Raw genomic sequence first — 21587 nt, 5'->3', positions numbered from 1 at the left:
GCCATTAGCTGTATGGTCTATTAATTAACATCTGTGTCTAAGGAACATGTCGGCCTTAGTCACTAACAAGACTACAAGATCGCGCCACTCATCCTACACTCATCCTTCACTCATATTTGGTTAAAATACGCACATAGCGGCGTCCCCATCTAAAATAAATGATATAAATATACAAAATATATACAAGATAAGTTTTTTCTCTTTCTCGCACCCCACAATGCTTAGTCTTTGGAATTAGTTAGATATAAATATAATATCCATTTAACTATGATAAAGCTTTAAAGAGGAGACAACTAATACAGCTCATGCAATTATTATTGCTGCAGCTCGACCACGATCTTTCATATCGCCCCTGCTGCTCGACCTTCACAGACGGTATGGCTCAAAGTTGCCGTTAGACATTCTATCGTAGCTCGGAGTTTGCTCGACATATAAGAAGGTCAATTATGAGACTTCGATAGCTGATAATGTATCACCTTCAATAGATGACGGAGCTTACGTTCATAATGTTTTCAACAACGCGGATTACAACGTTAAAACCCTTGATGGACATGGTACTCTTCATGCCATGGGTGGCATTGAGTGCATAACACCAGCCGAAATGTGTCAGTGCAAGTGCTCCTGTACCACGATCTACAATCCCAAAAGCAAAAAGTGTCCTTCTATCTCATGGCTTTCAGCCAGTGACACCTAACCAACGTCCGCTTAAGCCTGGGGCATCTTTAGTAGTGTTGGGAGATGTCAGTACAGCCCTTTCCGAACCAAAAATAGTTGTAGATGCTTGTCTTTCTGGCACCCTATGGCTCATTAACCACCAACTGAGTGACAAACCAAGTGCAGGTTGAAATGGATTCATGGTTACAGTACAACGACCCTTATGGTCTTAATTACACCACGATGCATGGATACTGCACTGGACACGGATGTGCCAACCGCGCTAGTTACAACAAAGATTACATCATCGACAATATTGTTTAACAGCGAGTAGTTACATTATAAGTTTATATGCAATATTAAAATATAATGGTAATCAATTATAGCAACTATATCAAGATGATTCTATTTTTCATATCGGAACGAACGAAATTATTAATTGCTTTTTCAAAATTTATTTTGTACTTCATTAGAAATTGTTAGAAATTGTTGCTTTCCTAGTCAAGATGTCCTGTTACCAATGTTGCTCTGCTCCTGCCATAGATTTAAGTTAGTAAAATGTTCTGTTAAAATGCATGCTGTTACCATTTAGGCTTTTTGAATCCACATTGTAAATTGGTGATGTTGCCGTTGGAATAAATAAATAAATAACAAATTACAGCATTTAGGTGAATAAAAAGTCAATACCCCCCTCTCTAATATTTTCTAAGTGAATATTAATGTAACAAAGAAAATTAATGTAACAATATCGTGATTAAACTTTTGACGGGCTACCATTTAGGATAGAGAAGATATAGTGAACTCTGGTTTTCACCATTTTTTAAGTTTTTGTAAACACTTCAAGATGAGTTGTCACTTGAATAGGATTTACTTTAAAATTTTTGAGTTGCCCTTAAAATCCCCTCTTTTTTGGGGACACTCAAAATCATCAAATGAAACTTCCTACTAAGATTGCAACACCACCAAAAGGATATTTCTGTATATTTACTTAGAAAAATATTAGAGGAGGGGGGGGGGGCCTTGACTTTTTAATCACCCCTTATTTAACCAATTCCAAAGACTAAACATAGTGAATTGCAAGAAATGTCAAAAGGGTTAATGGCTTTAACAAGTCAATTAAGAACAAAAGAGAAAAAGCTTCATTTTATTTTGTAAATTTGTATCATTTTTATAGATATATTTTTAGGTTAATATAAATAATATTTATGCTTATAACGTATTAAACTCTTTAATTATATACTACCCTCATACATGAGTTCAAAACGCTTAATTTGAGACATAAATAATGCCTTTCGGACTATTACTTCAAAAGATACAGCAAAAAATCTAAATTTCCAAGATGGCGGCATTTTTTTCAAGATGGCGGCCGTTCCCCAACTGGGATTTCTTGGGACTTTGTGTGGGCCACTCAGGACATTGTTCTGAACGTTTCCACCAATTTTGAGCCTGTTATCAATTTTGTCCGGGTCAAGGTCATTTTTTGTCTAACTGCACTGGACTACTACTGCCTTCCAGTCTCAACCAGGGAAAAAGAAAAATTTTCCAGGAAATCAAGGAACTTCTGGCAACTCGTTCAATTTTACTTGTCACAGATGCGGAAAGCTTGGACACAAACGAGCTAACTGCAGAGTCAAATTAACACAGAACCCATCAAAGAAAAATAATTCTGCAAACGTGGTCAACACCAAACAGGAAGATGCATTTTGTTTTGGAACATCAAGTGAAGACTGTTCAGCAGATACCATAAATTGGATATTAGACTCTGGAGCAACAGAACATCTGGTTAACAGCAATGAGGTAGGTATGTCTCTCTAACTTTAAGAAATTAGAACAACCTATTAAAATCAAAGTAGCCAAGTCTGGAACTTATCTTGAAGCAAAATGTAAAGGGGAATTGTATGTCACTAGTGTTGTGGAAGGGAAGGAAATTAAAATAACAATCAAAGATGTTTTATCTGTACCTGGAATTAGTTACAATTTACTTTCAGTAAGAAAATTGGAAATGAATGGTTTTTTTGTTATCTTTCAAAATTCATGTGGCTTGATTAAGAAAGATAATCAAACTGTTGCGGTTGCAAAAAGAAACAATTCTCAGTTATATATGTTAAATTTTTTGCAACACAAAGCTTTGTCAGTGTCTTCAACTGAAACATAAATGAAGCTGTGGCATGACAGGCTTGGTCATTTGAGCTAAGATTTCTCATTTAGGTAAGCCAGATGCACCATTGACTTTAGATAGGCACTGCAAGTAGACAATAGACATCCCATTTATGTGAAGCAGATGTACCATTGACTTTGGATACTGTAAGGAGATATAAATTAACCAAATTTAGCATTGACTTATCGTACTACACACGTATATATCCGATTTACGTTACCCAGAGTTGAGTTAGAATAAGTCGCCGCTCCGCTCGGCGCTCAATAATGCAAGCAGAAAACTGCATTGTATGTATGTAGTCATAATATTAATTCACTTAAATAAATTAATATTTTAATTAATAAAATATTAAATGATTGTCTTCGGAATGTTGGTTTATAATTTTAAATACATTTCAATCAGTCCGATAGTTTTAATCTGATGGAATATCAGATTCACAAACAAATGCCTATACAGTAATTTCCCATTGTAATATTAGTAGGATAGTACACGTCTATTATTATCCCGTCCGTTATGTCTGTGAAGAGTCACAGACGTCAACGCCGAGGTGACATGCCTTTGCAATTCCATTATTGGGTCAGTAAGCAATTAAACGCGTGTGTGAGAGTGTGTGTGTGTGTGGGGGGGGGGAGATGTTAGTGTCTGCTGGTCACATAACCTAGATAACGACGGTTCCGGATGTTCCAGCACCCAGCCATAGGAAGGGGAACCGGGTGGAGTGTCGTCACTTCACTAGACCAAGACCTGTAAAGGAACTTTGGAGAGCTTCCCGTATTTAACCATTACCGTAGTTATAATTAACTGTTACTGTTATGGCCAATAAAGACAATATTTTATTAACCAGTACACAACTTAAATTACCGCATTCAAAATTAATAGGTGATATTCTAATATTTTATTTTTAGCTTTTCGTTTCGTTTTCAAATTACGATTGTCCGGTTTGCCCTTCTGTATTCTTGCAATTAATAGTGGTGTTAAAGATATGCCACGAATCCTGACCTTAGTGCAATAATTTAGTACAGTATAGCAATACGATGCTTTTAACTGTTAGCGGAACGAAAGTTGAAAATCGGATCTGATCTAATGTAAGAATAAAACATCACATTTTGTCGTAGAGGCGAAACATAGAATTTAGTTTTTTTAACGTTCACACTTAGCTCCTAAAATATTACCATTAATCCAATAAAACGACTAACATATTATTATAAACAACTTCTTTATTTAATTGTATTGAGATGGAAATTATAAATACATGACAATAAAATGAAACATAATTTACCATTATTGTGCTATTAAAATTATTTGGTTGGTTGGATACATTGAGTTGTCCACTCTACTCATTTTATTAAACATGCTTTCTCCTCATGCCTTGGGTTCAATCTCCTAACCAACTGTATTCAAAACAGCACATGATTGTGATGATAATTATATAGAATGTTTTTTTTTTCAAAACAAAAACAGTATAGGTCAATGTATGTTTACAGTTTTTACAAGCAAGTCATGTTATTCTTTTCAAGTTAAATAAAGTTTCATTTTTATGTGATTCAATTCATTTTCATACATAACAATGTTTGACACACCGGCATTGTACATTTTGGTCTTTCGAGCCGGATAAAACCACAACCTTAAGGTAAATTAAAAGTACTTACAAACTGTTCAGTATTTATTCAGTTGTACATTAATTAAAGTTTTATTGAACATTAACAAACCATGTCAAAGCAAGATCAGTTACAACAATTATAATATAGAATTTGAAAATGTGCAATCTAAGATTGAAGACATTGATTCAGATTCAGAATTGAATCATGAAGCTGAAGAGGATGAGCTTGAGCAGCAATATTTTAGGCTTTGCAAAAATAGCTAATTTTATTGAACAACAGACGTATCCACTACCATAAAATAACGAAGTTGTTGTTAATCACAATTCTAATTCAAATAACAGTACACAGTTCTCAGACTCGTCCATTACAGTTCGACTACCCACCATAAATCTACCAAGCTTTTATGGGAAATTTGATGAATGGATGCCATTCTTTGATTCATTTTCAGCATTAATTGGCAAGACCCCCGCCGCTGCAAACCTGCAGACTTAGCGAATTTCCATTTGCCTGATTGGATTTACACTTAAATGTCTCCTTAAAAATATCACATTTATTCCCTATTTCAATAAAATTTGTTTAACGAATACTTAGGTTTGCTGCAACAGGGAGGATAAAAAAGTGTTTTGTTGTAAAATGTTAATACTGTAGTTTAGTAAGGAATTGGTGTATTTTCTAAATTTGGTCAAAATATGTTCATAAACAAGCAAACTACAACAGTTGACTTATTCTCCATAAGAATAACATGGGATTTTTAAATTTAAAATTTGTTGACATTTTTTTTGGAAAAAATCAATATTTTTTTAATACTCTGTGTTTTCTATACCAATGCACTTAGCCCTTCTCCGGTTGAATTTTCTTACTTGTTATGAAATTATCTTTACTCTGATATGCTACAAGTAAAGGTTTTTTGAAACGACAAAAATAAAAAATAAATATTTTTTTGAAAATTTGCAAATGCCCATTGTTCAAAATTTTCAAATAGAAACACATGTCAAAAGGCACATCATTTTATAGGGTTTTTATATCTGAAGAACTTTGTAATTTTCACTTACTTTGTGTCTCTTTTAGTTTTCGTGTAAATAACAAAAAAACCTAATTTTCCTATATCAATAATGCATGTTATTTGGGATTTACCCATTTCAGAAAAAAAATTTAGTGTTAAACGTAAATAACATGCATTTGATATAGGAAAATTAGGTTATTTGTTATTTACACAAAAACTAAAAGAGATATGAAGTAAGTGTAAATGACACAGTTGTTCAGAATTGAAAAAACCTATAAAATAATGTGCCTTTTGACATGGGTTTCTATTTATAAATTTGGAAAAATGGGCATTTGCAAAAAAAATATTTTTTTGGAATTTTTGTCGTTTCAAAAAATCTTTACTTAGCATATCAGAGTAAAGTTAATTTCATAACAAGTAAGAAAATTCAACCGGAGAAGGGCTAAGTGCATTGATATAAGAAACACAGAGTATTAAAAAAAGTATTGATTTTTCCATTAAACTGCCGCCATTTTGAAACGAAGAAAGATAATTAATTTCTGTTTTCGCCAGAATGTTTGTCTATTAAATACCTTTAAAATGGTGTATAACTTAACATAAGTTTACATTTGAAAATTCCGAGATTCGAACTAGTGACCCTCAGTTTTTGGCACATCCTGTATCGGAAAAAAGTAAAAAATATTTTTACGTTATTCCTTGGAGTTGGGTGGGAGGGGGTGAAGGGGGCACGTGTTGATAATAAGGTTCGTGATGTCGGTGTTGACCCGATATATTTACGTTCAAACCGCCTTCGAAAGTTTTCATTAATAAGGGCTACATTAGTCTTTGTTTGCTTTACCACAAAGGCTATTTATTTGGAATTAGTTCATTTGGAACTTAACAACTGACGCATTTTTAGCAGCATTCAATCGCTAGGCCTGTGTAACTACATAATATTCCGATAACGGAACAAACTTTGTTGGAGCAAATAACGAAATAAAGGAACTTTACTCCCTTCTTAAAAGTAATGATCTTCAAGAACAAATCATAAATTCTACATCTTTTCAAGGCATCAAATGGCTTTTCTCACCGCCAAATTCACCCCATTTTGGAGGGCTTTGAGTATCCGCAGTTAATTCAGGAAAGCAGCATTTAAGGAAGGTTGTGGGGAACGCTAATCTCACATTTGAAGACATGTATACTGTGCTTACAATGATAGAGGTGTGCCTGAATTCAAGACCTCTAACTCCTCAGTCATATGATCCTAAAGATCCCCTTCCTCTAACACCTGGTCATTTCTTAACTGGGAAAGCACTTACAAGTTTACCAGATCCAGATTATACATTTTAGCAAGAAATGTCATGCAATGTCAGTAGTATTGTGTGACATTTCTTTGAGAACTTCGGTATTGACATTACCCTCTTGTTGAGGTGTAGGAAGGCCAAATGAACTCAAATCTCTACCACACATAGTCGAAACCAGAGATGCAATTGCCAGTAACGCTTCATTGTAAACTACCTCATTGTAAGGTGTATCTGGAACTTCACGACGAAAACGCACCAATATGTCTTCGGCCATGTCGTCTTTAAAGGTTTCCCAAAGTTGTAAGGGGTTTGACAGCCCACAGGCGCTCACTAGGATTGCAAATAGATGTCCGATACGTTGTGGAGAGCGAGTCAGAACAGCATCACGCATTGTGGATTCCCAATGGTCATTGCGTTTTGATTTTCTGTTTATATTTCGTTGTTTTTTCGTCACCAGCATGGTAACCTATAAGGCCCATGTTATTTTTTTATTAATTTTTTGTGCTTATTTTAGAGCCCATTTTAATTTATAAAGGGATTCTGCATTTGCACACCTGCAGGAAAATGTATTTCTAATAGTATGCGTAGATTTTCCCTACTATGTAAACGAGCTGAGAAAAAAAGGTTTTGAAGAAACATGTTTGCCTAATTAATATATAAATAATATTTAAAAAATTAAAACTAATAAATACTTAACAGACAGATATCAGTAATTGAGATCAGCACCATCTATCGGTGGCCCACGTCAACTACGACAATTTTGATTTAGAAACTGGTGACAACTTCAACTTTAACATGAGGATTGAATGGCTAGTTGTATTAATAGTCAAAGGTGTTATTAAATACACTACCTATGTCATTCGCCTATTGGTTCTAAATCGATTACTACTTACCATATTTTATATGTATTTACCGTGTCCACAATGTAAATATATTACTTCAAGTGTTATTAGATGCATTTTTATGTACTTCAGAACAATTTCAACTAAATCCATGGAGCCGTTTCTTAAATCATGGTGCGTGCAAACTTAACTCGTATCAAGGTGACTGGTGAACCTTATTATTTTATTTGGCCTAGGTGGTTTCAGTCTTCCTTTCATTAGTAGGCATAATAACTCAAGATAATTAATTATTGCGTCTGTATAGTACAATATACTTTCCACCTCAAACAACGCATGCTGCTGAATTGGTGTGATGACGCATCAAAGTTTAGATCAAAATGTAAGCTATTACATTTTTTTAAAATTTAAATACACTTATGCCCCCAAGTTAATATCTTTAACCACGGATAGAACTACTCGTTCTATTTACACGTTAAGGTTGCAGCCAGTTTTGAACGTAGTTGAATTGCGCCACCAACAGAATGCGCTGATTCACGTCAGTATGAATATATATCAAGCCAAGTTGAAGGGACATTTGTTTCTATGTCATGCCACATCAATTGTCTTATCTAAGAAACAAAAACGAAGAGAGAATGTTTGTTGCGGTGCACTCTGGACTGCGAGCGGCTCATTAAACTACTGTATGTTCATCTTAAATTAAAATATACCCCCGCCGCAGCAAACCTGATGCCTAAGAAAATTTCCGTTTGTCTGAATTTATTTTTAATCAAATATATTTAAATAATATTAAGTTTAATGAGTACCTAGGTTTGCTGCTACAAGGAAACTAATAAAGTGTGTTTTTTTTTTGTAAAATGTGAATTTTTTTGTGAAAAATAAATAAATTTGCCAAGTTTGATTAAAATATATCCATAAACAAGCAAACTACATTTTTTACAATATTCTCCATAAGAATAACATGTGAAATTTAAATTTTTTTTTATTTTCTCCATTGCCAATAACAGTACAAAAACACTTTGATATACTAAATTATTTGTTTTTTAAGCTATTTAAAAATGTCTAGAGAGAAATTGGGAAATTTTGTGTGTTGAGGGTAAAAAATGAGAAAACCCTTTTTTCCATAAAAACCCTCCTTAAAACTCCGTTCCCATGGTCCGATCATGCTGGTTCGCGAACTCATTCAAGCCCGCCTAGGTCTTACCTTGCCACCTACATACGGTAATAGCTACTTCCCTATAGGGAAATTTGCTAAAAGAGAAATAGATACCGTTACATGCAGAAGGGATGTCTTATAATTCCATGAATTCCATGTAATAGTATAGTTGGTTGTGGGTTGCAGATGTCGGCGCGGTGTTCAGCAGTGTCGTGAGATGAAGTGGTTTGCAAGGACCGTTGCCTTGGCAGCGGTATGGTCATGTATCCACGCAGAGTTGGCCCAGCAGTCGGAGATACCAGTGATAACAGGAGTGACTATCAAGAGGGTGTCAGACGACTTGTCTGTGGGGGTGGCAGGGAGTGGTTATGGTGCGGGGACTCATGTGTTGGATATCAAATTGTCCGAAGTACTGCGTGGTTCGAGACAACTAGCACAAAGCATGCGTAAGTAGTCTGCAATCATCAATTTTCATTCGTTCCTTAAGTTACTATTTTATTTATGTCAGTTTCCTTGGATATGAGTTCACACATACAGGGTGGCTTGTTTGCGGCAACCTTCTTAGATATGAGGGGCTACAATAATTATGGTTAACTTTGAAAATTTTGTCCTTAGGTGTAGTGGGGGTAGCTCAAAATTTTAAAATGACAAGTATAGTCGAGTTTGGTATCATTTAAAATTCAAAATTACTTTTAATAACCATTGTCTTAATCATTTTTAGCTGCCATTTTGTTATTAATGGTCCGATTTCTATTTTCTTTATGTTAATTGTTATGTTTCGTCAATACCTGTAAAATGATACCAAATTCGAGTATACTTGCTATTATAAGATTTTGAGCTACCCCCTACCCCCTACCACCAAATCTGACTAATTTATTGTAGCACTGCATATCCAAACAAGCTGCCGCAAACCGATTTCCAATATCTCGAATAGTTAAAAAGTTAAAGGGGTTGCAAGTTAATTTTCAGCCACCCTCACCCTCATGGTTATTTGGATTTGAAACGTTTTAGGGCGCCATTTTGTTGTTAGTGGGCCGATTTTGGTTTTATTTATGTCAATTTTTATGTTTAGGCAATACCTGTAAAATGATACCAAACTCGAATATACTTGTCATTTGTAAATTTTGAGCTATCCTCTACCCCCACGACCCCTAAGGTCAAAATTTTCAAAATTGACCATCTGTTGTAGCCTCTCATAGCTAAGAAGGTTTTGCTACAAACAGATTTAGAATATCTCAAATGGTTGAAAAGTTAAGAGGGGTGTAAGTTACTTTTCAGCCACCCTGTATATTATGATGAAAGGTGGCCACATGAAATTTGTTTACAAGGCAATTGCTCATATGCAAACTAGACAATCAAGTTTAACAATTTCCCTATTCCTTAGTCACCCAACCTGTATAAACAGCCTCAGTATCAAAGGTCAACCCCAACGTTATCTGTGAAGCTAGTTCCGTGTTAGCCACTGAAGAAGACACATGGGGTACCCCACTACACTACAAGTTCAGTAAGCAAATTTACTCTTGCAAAAAGGTATTTATTATACTTTCACTTTAATTTTTTGGGCTGTTCCCATTATTCTATCCAACATTTGGTCCTTCGAACCCTGATAATCAATCCAGTACCTAACTTAAATATTTCCAATTTAATTTTTAACCCACCATCAAGTCACATCAAGAAATAAAATTACAACAGTTAATAAATTCCAAGAAAATCTATTTAATAACTAAAGTAACACATATTTCAATTCCAAAATTTATTTGGTAATTTTATTCAAGACATTAACCTCAAGAAGTATTTTAAATTATATTTTTATGATTTTTCAATTCAGGAAAAGAATGATTGTTTTCTTGTAATTTCATGCAAGCCAAGTCACATTCAAGCATTTCAAGTTAGTTCAAGTGATGTGGACAGGACCATTGGACCTTTCAATTCCACTGTCTCAGAGTATTTCAATTAATTCTTTCAAGTCCACTGTTCCACCAACAACCTATTTTACTTTGTCCCTCGACAGGGAATTTTTGTGCTAGAAGAGGGTAATTTTTCTTATTACCCAGAAGAGTAGCAGGGAAATTTTTGTTCAAGAAGAGGGTAATTTTTCTATTACTTCTACATCAAGAGGGTAAAGAGAGTCAAAGCCTGCATCACTGCTGGTACACCTGATTTCCCAGAGTTACTTTAACTTATTTGGTTTTATTCAATGTTGACAACCATTCTCTTCAATTTCCATTTACATTGAGGTTATGTTATGACTGTATTCTGAATAATACAAGAAGATTGAAGAATTTATTGAACATGTTACTGGTGTGTATTCCTTTTATTATTATTTCTACTTAATGCTGAAAGTAGACTTCTATCATTACAATGAATATTGAATCATTTCATGTTTGTTATGAAGTAGGCCTACATGACCAACTTTGTTATTATTTACTTCACTAGGCCTGACATTATTATAAACTACTTTATTTGATTTATGCGTAACCTATCAAAATGACTGAAAAGCTCAAGAAGGAAATTGAACTTCTTAAATTTAAGAGGGATTCATTTGTACAGAAAATTGATTTACTTCAAAAAAAGGGTTTAGGTTTATCTGTAGACCATAGTCCAGATGAGCTCTCCGAGTTCAAGGTTCGCTGTGAGCGGCTACCTGCCCATTATGAAAGCTTTGTAAGATACCAAAACGATATGGCTAAATGTTTTATTCAGTTAAAAGAGCCTGAGGAATTGAAATCATTACAAATTGTGACCAATGAAGTAGATGATAACTATTACAGTATACTAGCCATTAGAAATAAATTATTTTCTAAAGATCAGTTGTCTGATGCTTCACAAATAGAAAAATCTACTTCGACTTCTAATGTAAAACTTCCTAGAATTAACTTGCCTATTTTTGATGGCACTATGAAAGAGTGGCCCCACTTTAAGGAAATGTTTATAGCCCTAGTGTACTCAGACGATTCACTTACACCAATTCAAAAGTTTCACTATTTGATTTCTTGTACGAAAAATGAAGCAAATGTACTTGTAAGATCACTGCCTATGTGTTCAGATAATTTTGACTTAGTCTGGACCCAACTTAATGACAGGTATGATAATAAACGTCTACTCGCTTGTCAATACATTGAAGAAATCTTATGTTTACAATCAGTGACTTATGAAAATCCCAAGTTGCTGAGAAATATGTTAGACTTAATTACAGAAAACACCATGGCTCTAAAAGCAATTAGTTCACTTCCGAATCTAGAAGATTTCATTATCTTACATATTTCATTGAAAAAGTTAGATAAGCACACTCGCCAACTTTTTGAAAGAAAATTCTCAGACAAAGAGTTCCCTACCTTAGATGATTTCTTGAAGTTTCTCAAGGATCACTGCAAGTCTCTCGATGCAGCTCAGGGCTCGTCTCCTGCTTCAACTCACACCACTTCCCGGCAAACCGACTTGCGTTCGACTTCCACCAGTAAGCCTAACAAGTACTCAAAGTCAGATAAGTCTGTACAAAGAACTTTTCTCGCCAAAACTCAGGTTCCAACTTGTTTATTTTGCACTCAGGCCCATAACCTGTATTCTTGTCCTGAATATCTTAACTTGACTCCTGGTGCCAGACGTGATTTCATCCGAAGTAAACAATGTTGCTTTAACTGTTTAAATGCGACACATATGCTGAATAAATGTAATTCAATTCATTTATGTAGAAAATGTGGCAAAAAACATCACACTTCCCTGCATGAAGATAATTTCCTCAAGACTAATTCAACTTTTGACCAAAATAAATCTCCAAGGCCTAACTTAGACTCAACGTTACAGCCTGAAACCCACAAGGAAACATCAGTTTCTCAAGTCAGCTTTGTTCATCACACAAATGCTCCTACACCCTGTGTAACTACTCTTCTTGGCACTGCCCTTATTCAGCTTAGAGACTCTACCAACAACTTTCAGACTTTTAGAGCACTAATTGATCCTGGATCCATGAGTTGTTTTATCACTGATCACTGTGTGAAAAAACTTGGGCTTCCTCGTTCAAAATTAGAACAACATGTCTTAGGTATTTCACAAACTGCTGTCACTTCGACCAAAGGCAAAGTGTCGTGTATACTGAAGCCTACCAAAGCTCATACTCCTCTAATTCCAACTACTGCTATTGTCTTGAACAAGATTACTTCTCCTTTACCGTCTGTACGGTTAACCAAGGACATTATCAATCATTTTAAGGATTGGAATTTAGCCGACCCACATTTTTATGAGCCTTCACCTGTTGACTTCCTCATTGGAGCTGATTTATTCCCCTTGATTTGTGACGGTGGGCGGTCAAATAGCCCTCCTGGATTCCCTACTCCATTCAAAACCATTTATGGATGGACCTTAATTGGTAGAACCAGTCTGTCTTATTTTGAAACCAACCAACGTGCTCTTCTATCTGCACTAACTTGTCCATTACTGAGTCCTCACTTGAGAAACATCTCAAACTATTTTGGGAACTTGAAGATTTACCACAATCTAAGCCGATAAGTCCTGAAGATCAAGCATGTGAGAGAATATTCGTTAAAACACATTCCAGGGATCCTTCTGGAAGATATATTGTTCGACTTCCGTTCTGTGAAAATCCAGTTGACTTAGGAAACACTTTCCACCATGCAGAACGTAACTTTCACGCTCTTGAGCGACGTTTCCAGAGTGATTTCAACTTCAAATCGGCCTATGTAAATTTTATGAAGGAATATGAGGATTTAGGCCATATGACTCAGCTTCATTCTTCAACTTCGACTACTTCAACCTACGTTATTCCGCATCATGGAGTTTTTAAGAACTCAGAACAAAATCCTAAATTGAGAGTTGTATTCAACGCCTCGGCCCGCAGTTCAAATGGATTTTCTCTCAATGACAAGCTATTAACGGGCAAGAAACTACAAAATGATGTTTCTGAAATCTTGACCCGCTTTCGCCTTCACCCTTTTGTTATCTCATCAGACATCTGTAAGATGTATCGTCAGATATTGATCCATCCTGAAGATAGGATTTTCCAAACCATTCTTTGGAGAGAAAACCAAAACTCACCGCTTGCTACTTATGCATTGAATACTGTCACCTATGGTGTTAGTTCATCACCATTTCTGGCCATTAGAACGCTACATCAACTTGTAGCTGATGAAGGTGCTGATTTCCCACTCGCTAGCAAGGCTATTTTGAATGACATGTTCGTTGATGATTGTCTCACTGGTAGCGATTCCCTAGATGAAGCTTTCAAACTCAAATCTGAATTGATTGAGCTCTTAAAGCGTGGTGGTTTTGAACTAAGTAAATGGGCCAGTAATTCTCGTGAACTTTTAGAGGATATTGTAAGCAAGTCTCAAGATATTTTATTTTCTGAAGATAAGGACCACAATCAGTTCATTAAGGTACTTGGTTTAAAGTGGAACCAAAACACCGATGAGTTTACTTATGAAGTTCCTATTCAGAAAACTTTACCAACCAAACGAGGAATTTTGTCTATGATTTCCCGTATTTTTGACCCATTGGGCTTAGTCACCCCTGTCGTACTCTGGGCCAAGTGTATGATGCAACAAATATGGTTTCTTGGTTTGGATTGGGATGAGATTCTTCCCGATGATTTATTCACTCAGTCAAAAAACTTCTTTCATGACTTGCCGCTTCTAAGTAAATTACGAATTCCAAGGAACGTTTTGCCTCAAAATTCTACTGGTGCGCAACTCCATGGATTTTCTGACGCTTCGGAAGTTGGTTATGGATGTTCGGTTTATCTCAGAGTTGTCACCTCTGATGGCTCTGTTATGACCAATCTGCTAATGGCGAAGTCAAAAGTTGCTCCCCTCAAGAAAATAAGTATTCCTAAACTCGAACTTTGTGGTGCACTTCTGCTAAGTAAAGCAATGTCATTTTGCAAAATTATTATTTCATGCAAGTATGAAAATATTCCCCTCTACGCTTGGACCGATTCAATGGTGGTCTTACACTGGATTCATACCTCTCCGCATCTCCTAAAAACTTTTGTTGCTAACCGCATAGCTGAACTTCAACACCTCATCGAACCGTCCTGCTGGTCGCACACTCCGACTACAAGTAATCCCGCTGATGTAGCTTCTCGAGGCCTGCTCCCTCATCAACTACTAGACTGCTCGCTTTGGTGGTATGGTCCTACCTGGCTTAGCGAAGACCAACAATCTTGGCCACCCATTACCCTGGTGCAGAAAACTAACATCCCTGAGGAGGGTTTAAATGAATTTCGCCCCGCCTCAAAAATAGTTACTGCTTCAGTTGGCATCCCTCAACCAACGCCATTGTACTCAACTTTGGAAGACTTTTCTAATCTAACTAAACTCCAAAATTGTTTTGGTTGGATTTTGAGATTTATTCGTAACTGCCGCAAGGTAGAACCTTTAACTAAAACAAAGTACCTGACAGCGACTGAACGGAATACTTCTCTTGGTACTTTAGTGAAGCTTACTCAGCAAAAATTCGTCCAAGAACACTTCGATTGTATTCTGAAACAGAAGACTTGTACTCCTGCAGTGCAACGACTGGACCCCTTCATCGATTCATCTGGTATTCTACGTGTCGGCGGACGTCTAGAGAAAGCCCAGCTTCCTTACAACGCAAAACATCCTATGCTTTTGCCGAAGAATTCACATCTAACTTATCTGCTTATTGATCATTACCATTTGAATTATTTACATGTCGGCCCTAGAACTCTACAATCACTGCTTTGCAGACAATTTTGGATAATATCTGCCCGCACTGTCATTCGACATAGATTAGCCAAATGTGTTACTTGCGCAAGATATAAAGGTAAAACTCCACAACCTTTTATGGGTAACTTACCTGAAGAGAGAATAGTTTCCACTCGACCTTTTCTTAAAGTCGGTGTTGATTTTGGCGGTCCTTATTCTACCAAGTCTGATAAGTTGAGGAAGCCACAACTTCTTAAAAGTTACATTTGTCTGTTCGTTTGTATGGCAACCAAGGCTGTGCACTTGGAAATGGTGTCATCCCTTTCTACTGAAGCATTTCTTGCCGCTTTCAAGCGATTCATTTCTCGAAGAGGTTTATGTAGTGACATTTTCTCTGACCAAGGAACAAATTTTGTTGGAGCGAATCGAGAACTTACGGAGCTGTATCAATTCTTCTCTCAACAATTTGATTCAATTCTTCCCAAACTATCAAATCAAGGAATCACATGGCATTTTATACCCCCTTCCTCACCTCATTTTGGCGGATTATGGGAATCTGGCATTAAATCAACAAAACACCACATAAAACGAGTTCTAGGCAGTCAAATTTTAAACTTTGAAGAATTCTCCACACTTTTGACTCAGATTGAGGCTATTCTCAACTCACGACCCCTCTGTAGTCTATCGTCTGACCCTAATGAGTTCGAACCGCTGACTCCTGGTCACTTTTTAATTGGCCAACCCTTAGTTGCTTTACCACAAGCAGACTTCACTTCAACACCTATGAATCGACTGTCACGGTGGTAACTAATTCAACAAACTCTACAGCACTTCTGGAATCGTTGGAATCTAGAATACTTGCACCAACTACAACAACGACAAAAATGGTTCGTCCAAAATCCTAACCTGAAGATTGGCGAACTAGTTTTAATAAAGGATTCAAACTTGCCACCTGCATCATGGTTAACTGCCAGAATTATTGAAACTCATCCTGGCGAAGACGGTATTGTCCGTGTTGTGAGCGTCAAAACTTCAAATGGAGTTTTCAAGAGGTCAGTCTCAAAGCTCTGTCCTCTCCCCATGGAGTAAGAAGAAGTATATTTACATACTCCATAGAAGATTTTTTAGTTTTTTGAACAAGGTGTTTGCTTTTGTTTTTCAATTTTGTGTAAAAAAAAAAGTTTTTAAATTTTTTTTTGGTGGGCGGTATAGACAATCAAGTTTAACAATTTCCCTATTCCTTAGTCACCCAACCTGTATAAACAGCCTCAGTATCAAAGGTCAACCCCAACGTTATCTGTGAAGCTAGTTCCGTGTTAGCCACTGAAGAAGACACATGGGGTACCCCACTACACTACAAGTTCAGTAAGCAAATTTACTCTTGCAAAAAGGTATTTATTATACTTTCACTTTAATTTTTTGGGCTGTTCCCATTATTCTATCCAACACAAACCGTGATAATTTGCATTTAGACAGGCTATTTTTTTTCTGCAGCTCTTGAAAAATATTGCATTTTGTTGGACACTATTTTAGAGTTTTCCAGGGTGATCTACAATATTCTAGGGTGTTTTATGACTTTCAAAATAGAATGGGAAAGTGCGATATAGTAGTGACGTTGGTCTATAATGTTCTACCATAGAGAAAGAATACTCCACATATTACTAGGTTTTAATGGTACGATAGTACCATGATTTTTGTACGTGTATGAAAAAAAACTGATTCTATATCAATTACTTTACATTGTATTTGTAACTGGACAAAGTTGGATTTTGTTACTAGTCTTATTTAATAGGGAATCAATGTGACACGTTTAAGAAAATAAAAATTCACTAAAAAGCGAAAATCAAACCAGGAAAATGGAAATACGCTTAGTCTGCAGGTTTCCTGCTGCGAGGGTATTTTGTTTTGAAAACATCTCAACATTCACATTCATACAGTTCACATTTTTTTCCAGATGTTACACAATATCTTAGACATAGAATACGATATAGATTCTAACTAATAGTCCAAGAAAATAGTGTTGTAACATGGAAAAAATTGCAACAGAAACTTTCTCAATGGCTTTTTGTTTACAAATTATAGCTCTACAACATATCCAAAATCAGACAAAATCCGACAATGGGAACACCCCAAAAATACACTTCAAAATGGCGGACACAAATCTTGAAAAGTTAGGAAAAAGTTTTATTAGTTTAAGCTGTGTACGGATATATAATGCGTATTTACGACTTAAAAAATTATAATTGATTTTCATATAGTACATAATGTTAACATCTACTATTTCTCTAGAATCACAAGATACTTCTTAAGTTGATTTGACTGTACAACTGATTGATAAAATTCATTTGACAATCCCCACATGTTTTTTTTTTTTTTTTAACATGGTAATCCATTGCGCATGCAACAGTGTAAAGAAACGCAGTTTGTCTTGCAGGATCATCGGATCGTATTTATAAGTTAGTCTGGAGCTGGTGGTAAGTCGCTGAGTATTGGATAGTACACGTTATTTTCTTTATACCAGCCATCTTCTGGATGCTGTAACTATCGGTAGAATCTCACCTATAGCATACAAATGCAGATCCCAGGACAGGAGTTAATTGTGTCGGCTTCTATCAACATTCGTACAGTCATATTAATCATTCGCTGATGATATTCCAACCACAATTGACTAGTTCTCGAGGAGGATTGCAAATGAGTGGTCTTTGTCTCCAGAGCAGTGTCAATTTAAGATAACACATCATTTTGCTCAATGACATTTATTGTTTTTTGACCGGTCATAATACCGTCGGGTATGTGACAAGCTTTCTCGGCAAATTCTTGGGAAGTTCCATGTTCATTGGGGAGCAAAACCTGAAACCGCTGTGTTTTTATCAAATCTAGATACTTCTGCGTAAGATGAACAAAATCCAAGATTGTGTAGAACGTCAATAAAGCACCTTGACCTATAATGTTGAAGCTGAACAGACGGACCAATTTGTAAATAACATAGTAGGCCTAATGCTCTAGGGCGGATAGATTGCATGATGGACTGACCCACAAAACCAATTTCTACTAACGTATCCTTTCCAACAAACAAATTTAGATAACAGCAAATTTAATGTATTAGGAATGAAATTCAATGCATTATAAACTGTTAGTTCATTGGGTGATGTGTACTCATTGACTCATTCTTGTATTGGTAAGGGGTTTGACATCACTTTTTATTATTTTTACAGCAGCTTCTATTAACTGAATTTTCAGCAGCTCAATATCACGAGAATGTGATGTATTTTTATGGTAACTTCGAAGAATGCCATTAGTTGTATCACGTAACGTCACTATGTCTGATTTCCCTACACTAGCAGATTTTATAATGTTTTCTCCATAGCATTCCAAAAGCTAATTGCTTATTGCTTTGCTTAGCTGATTGTTTATTTTCATGTACTTACGATCATAAGCAGCTGTATCTTCATGTACTCTGTCCACCCTGAAAATATTCTCCCATTTTAGAAATTAGGTCTCCAAAAACCCTCCACTCTTCATCATTTTCGTCAAAAAATCACAAGTACGAAGAAAGTCCTGATACAGTTTTTCATTAGCTAACCGCTCTTTTTCTGTAGAGCTCTTGTTAGTGCAGTATTCTTAAGGAATATTTCTCCAACTACGAAAATTGGTACTGCATGATTGATGAAAGACACAACCTGCAGACACATGGTCTTCTGAGCAGTATGCCAACCTTTCGCGTACATTAATGACCACTCATCATAGCATTGTTCACAGCATTTTTTATGGCTCCAACAAACTGTGTGGTTTACACTTTCGGTCTTTGGCTTAAGTCCACCAATCTTCGACAAAACAAACAGCGATTAGTAATTGAAACCGGACTATCAATCAAGCTCATACTTTTTCTTTTTAAATCTTTAAAGCTACCCTTTAGTTTTAAAATGGCAATACTTTTGTCGGTAAATGTTTTTCTACTTAATACATGAACACTTTCCCCGGAAGTTGCAAAAAATTGCTTTTGTGGGATCGGGTTGCTTCATCTATGCTATTTTCCCCTTTTCTGAAAGCTTAACAGTGTATCCTACGATATATAATTTCTGATTACATATCACGCATACATCAACAATGCCATCGTCAACTTCCATGATTATTTATCCTACATATCAATAACGTAACAAATTAGTTAATATACAAAAAAGGAATCACAACTGTATCTTACAAAGTTTTAAAATGTTTGCTTACAAATATGGAAATAGGGCTAAAAATGAACAAACTAAAAACAACAATATAACAGCTGTTTTGCAATAACAATACAAGAAGTATACTAAAACAGGGCTGCCATCTCATAGTTTCAAATATTTTGAAAATGTATAGTGTTAAATAATATCGGAAACAAAATAAATGAATCTTAAAATTAGTTAGATTTTGACTTGCGGTCTGTCCACCATTTTGGAAGTGATTTATGCGGGGTTTCCTGTGGTCGGATTTTGTCTGATTTTGGATATGTTATAAAGCAGTAATTTATAAATAAAAATAAAAAACATACTAAAAAGCTTGTGTTGCAATTTTTCCACGGATAAAGATCTATTAACTTTAGTTTTCCTGGACTATAAATGAATATGTTTACTAAACTCTTGTAGCATCGTACCGGTATTAGCACATTTAGTGTTACAAACAAGGGTTGCCGGAATTCTACCCCAGGATATTTACCCCCATGAAAAAACACCTACGTCATTTTGATGTCACATGTCTGGTGGTAGATTTTCGGCCGGGAACTTTTAGGGCGGATGAATTATTATTTATTTCAATCAACTCACATTTCACGGTTATCTTGAAATTTGTAATTATTCAAAATACCAATAAACCTGACACCGGAATTTAACCCCCGCAAATCTACCCCCGGACATCTACCCCCCGTGGTCGGCTACGCTACGTATCGGCCAATATTCATTGTTTTAGTTGATTTTATTAATTGGTTTATGTAAATAATCAACGGCTCTTCGGTTAATAATTACCTAGTATCATTATCTAGTATTAAGCATACGACATGTCGTTGTCTTTTTTAACAATGTCTTTTCCACCCGAACTAATTCATCGATTTTTACGATTGAGATGTCATTTTAGAGCAACTATGGATTTTAAGTAGTTTCTTTTTACTTGACTTGCATTTATGATTTATTCACATGCGTTACCTTTCTACAAACTAGACTGGAAGATATACTGTAAATTTAATACTGACGATAGGACAAGCGAATATGTAAAATCACCCAGAATACATTGAATATATTGGAAGTTCACCACAGTTTATTAACTTTATCCCTTAAGAAATGTGTGTAAAAACAATTGTTCCGTACGATTTAACCCTTACAGGGGTCCCATGCACGAGTGCGCAATTTTATATTATTTTTATAACTTCTTTCATCTCTTATTTACAGTTGCAGACAATCTATTCATGTTTTCAACTTGACTTAAAATTTTATCTGATGGTAATCAGATCACATTTCATCTTTAAAAATGATACCTTTGACTATTAGATACTGTAAGGCCTATAGTGTGAAAGTTGGTCAACCATTGAAAGAACCTTCTAGGAATGAATCAAAGGCTTAGGGGTCAACCGTTTGAAACCCTAAATCAAAATATCCTTTTTAATCACCATTTGGCTCTGCACTAGATCTTAAGCTTTAAAATGACACCTCAATCGTAAAAATCGGCGAAGTAGTTCGGGTAAAAAAGAACTGCTACAGCTTATTGAATTAGGAAGATAGATAATGTTAAACAAGTCAACGACATATCGCATGCTTGTCTGTATATTAGAAGGTAATTAACTGAAGAGCCGTTGATTTACATAAACCAATTAATAAAATCAACTACAACAATGAATTTTGGCCGATACGTAGAGTAGCCAACCATGGGGGTAGATTTTCGGGGTTAGATTTTCGGTGATAGATTTCCGGGGGTAAAATTCCGTGGTATGGCAAATCACTTATGAGCCAACAATAGTACATGTTATTTATTAATATATTAGGGGTAAATTTCCAGTCGCGGGCTGTTTCTTTACCGTGTATTGGTCCCTCCCCTCGTGACGTCGAAATTACGCAGGCGTTTTTTAATGGGAGTAAATATCCGGGGGTATAAATCTGCTACCCCAGGATAAGGAGTGAACATATTATGTGTTAGTTCAGGTTCAACGGAGAAAGATTAAAGTAAACTACTCGTCTAGGCCCAGGA

The 21587-nt window shown here is 35.7% G+C and overlaps 1 protein-coding gene across 1 annotated transcript in view; it reads left to right on the top strand.

Annotated features, from left to right (window-relative positions):
• Window positions 1-21587, top strand: part of LOC128983552 (uncharacterized) — an 82158-nt gene that overhangs the window by 6311 nt on the left and 54260 nt on the right. Inside the window, exon 2 of the mRNA XM_054402863.1 lies at window positions 8881-9140. Coding sequence (XP_054258838.1) covers window positions 8912-9140 — 229 coding nt within the window. The 5' untranslated portion in view covers window positions 8881-8911. The remainder of the gene's footprint in view (window positions 1-8880; window positions 9141-21587) is intronic.

Source organism: Macrosteles quadrilineatus, unplaced genomic scaffold (assembly GCF_028750875.1).
Source record: "Macrosteles quadrilineatus isolate MER2022 unplaced genomic scaffold, UCM_ALF_1.0 Scaffold_1__1_contigs__length_201487025, whole genome shotgun sequence".
Classification (NCBI taxonomy): domain Eukaryota; kingdom Metazoa; phylum Arthropoda; class Insecta; order Hemiptera; family Cicadellidae; genus Macrosteles; species Macrosteles quadrilineatus.
The sequence above is the reverse complement of the archived record's forward strand: the minus strand, read 5'-3'. Positions and strand labels throughout refer to the sequence as shown.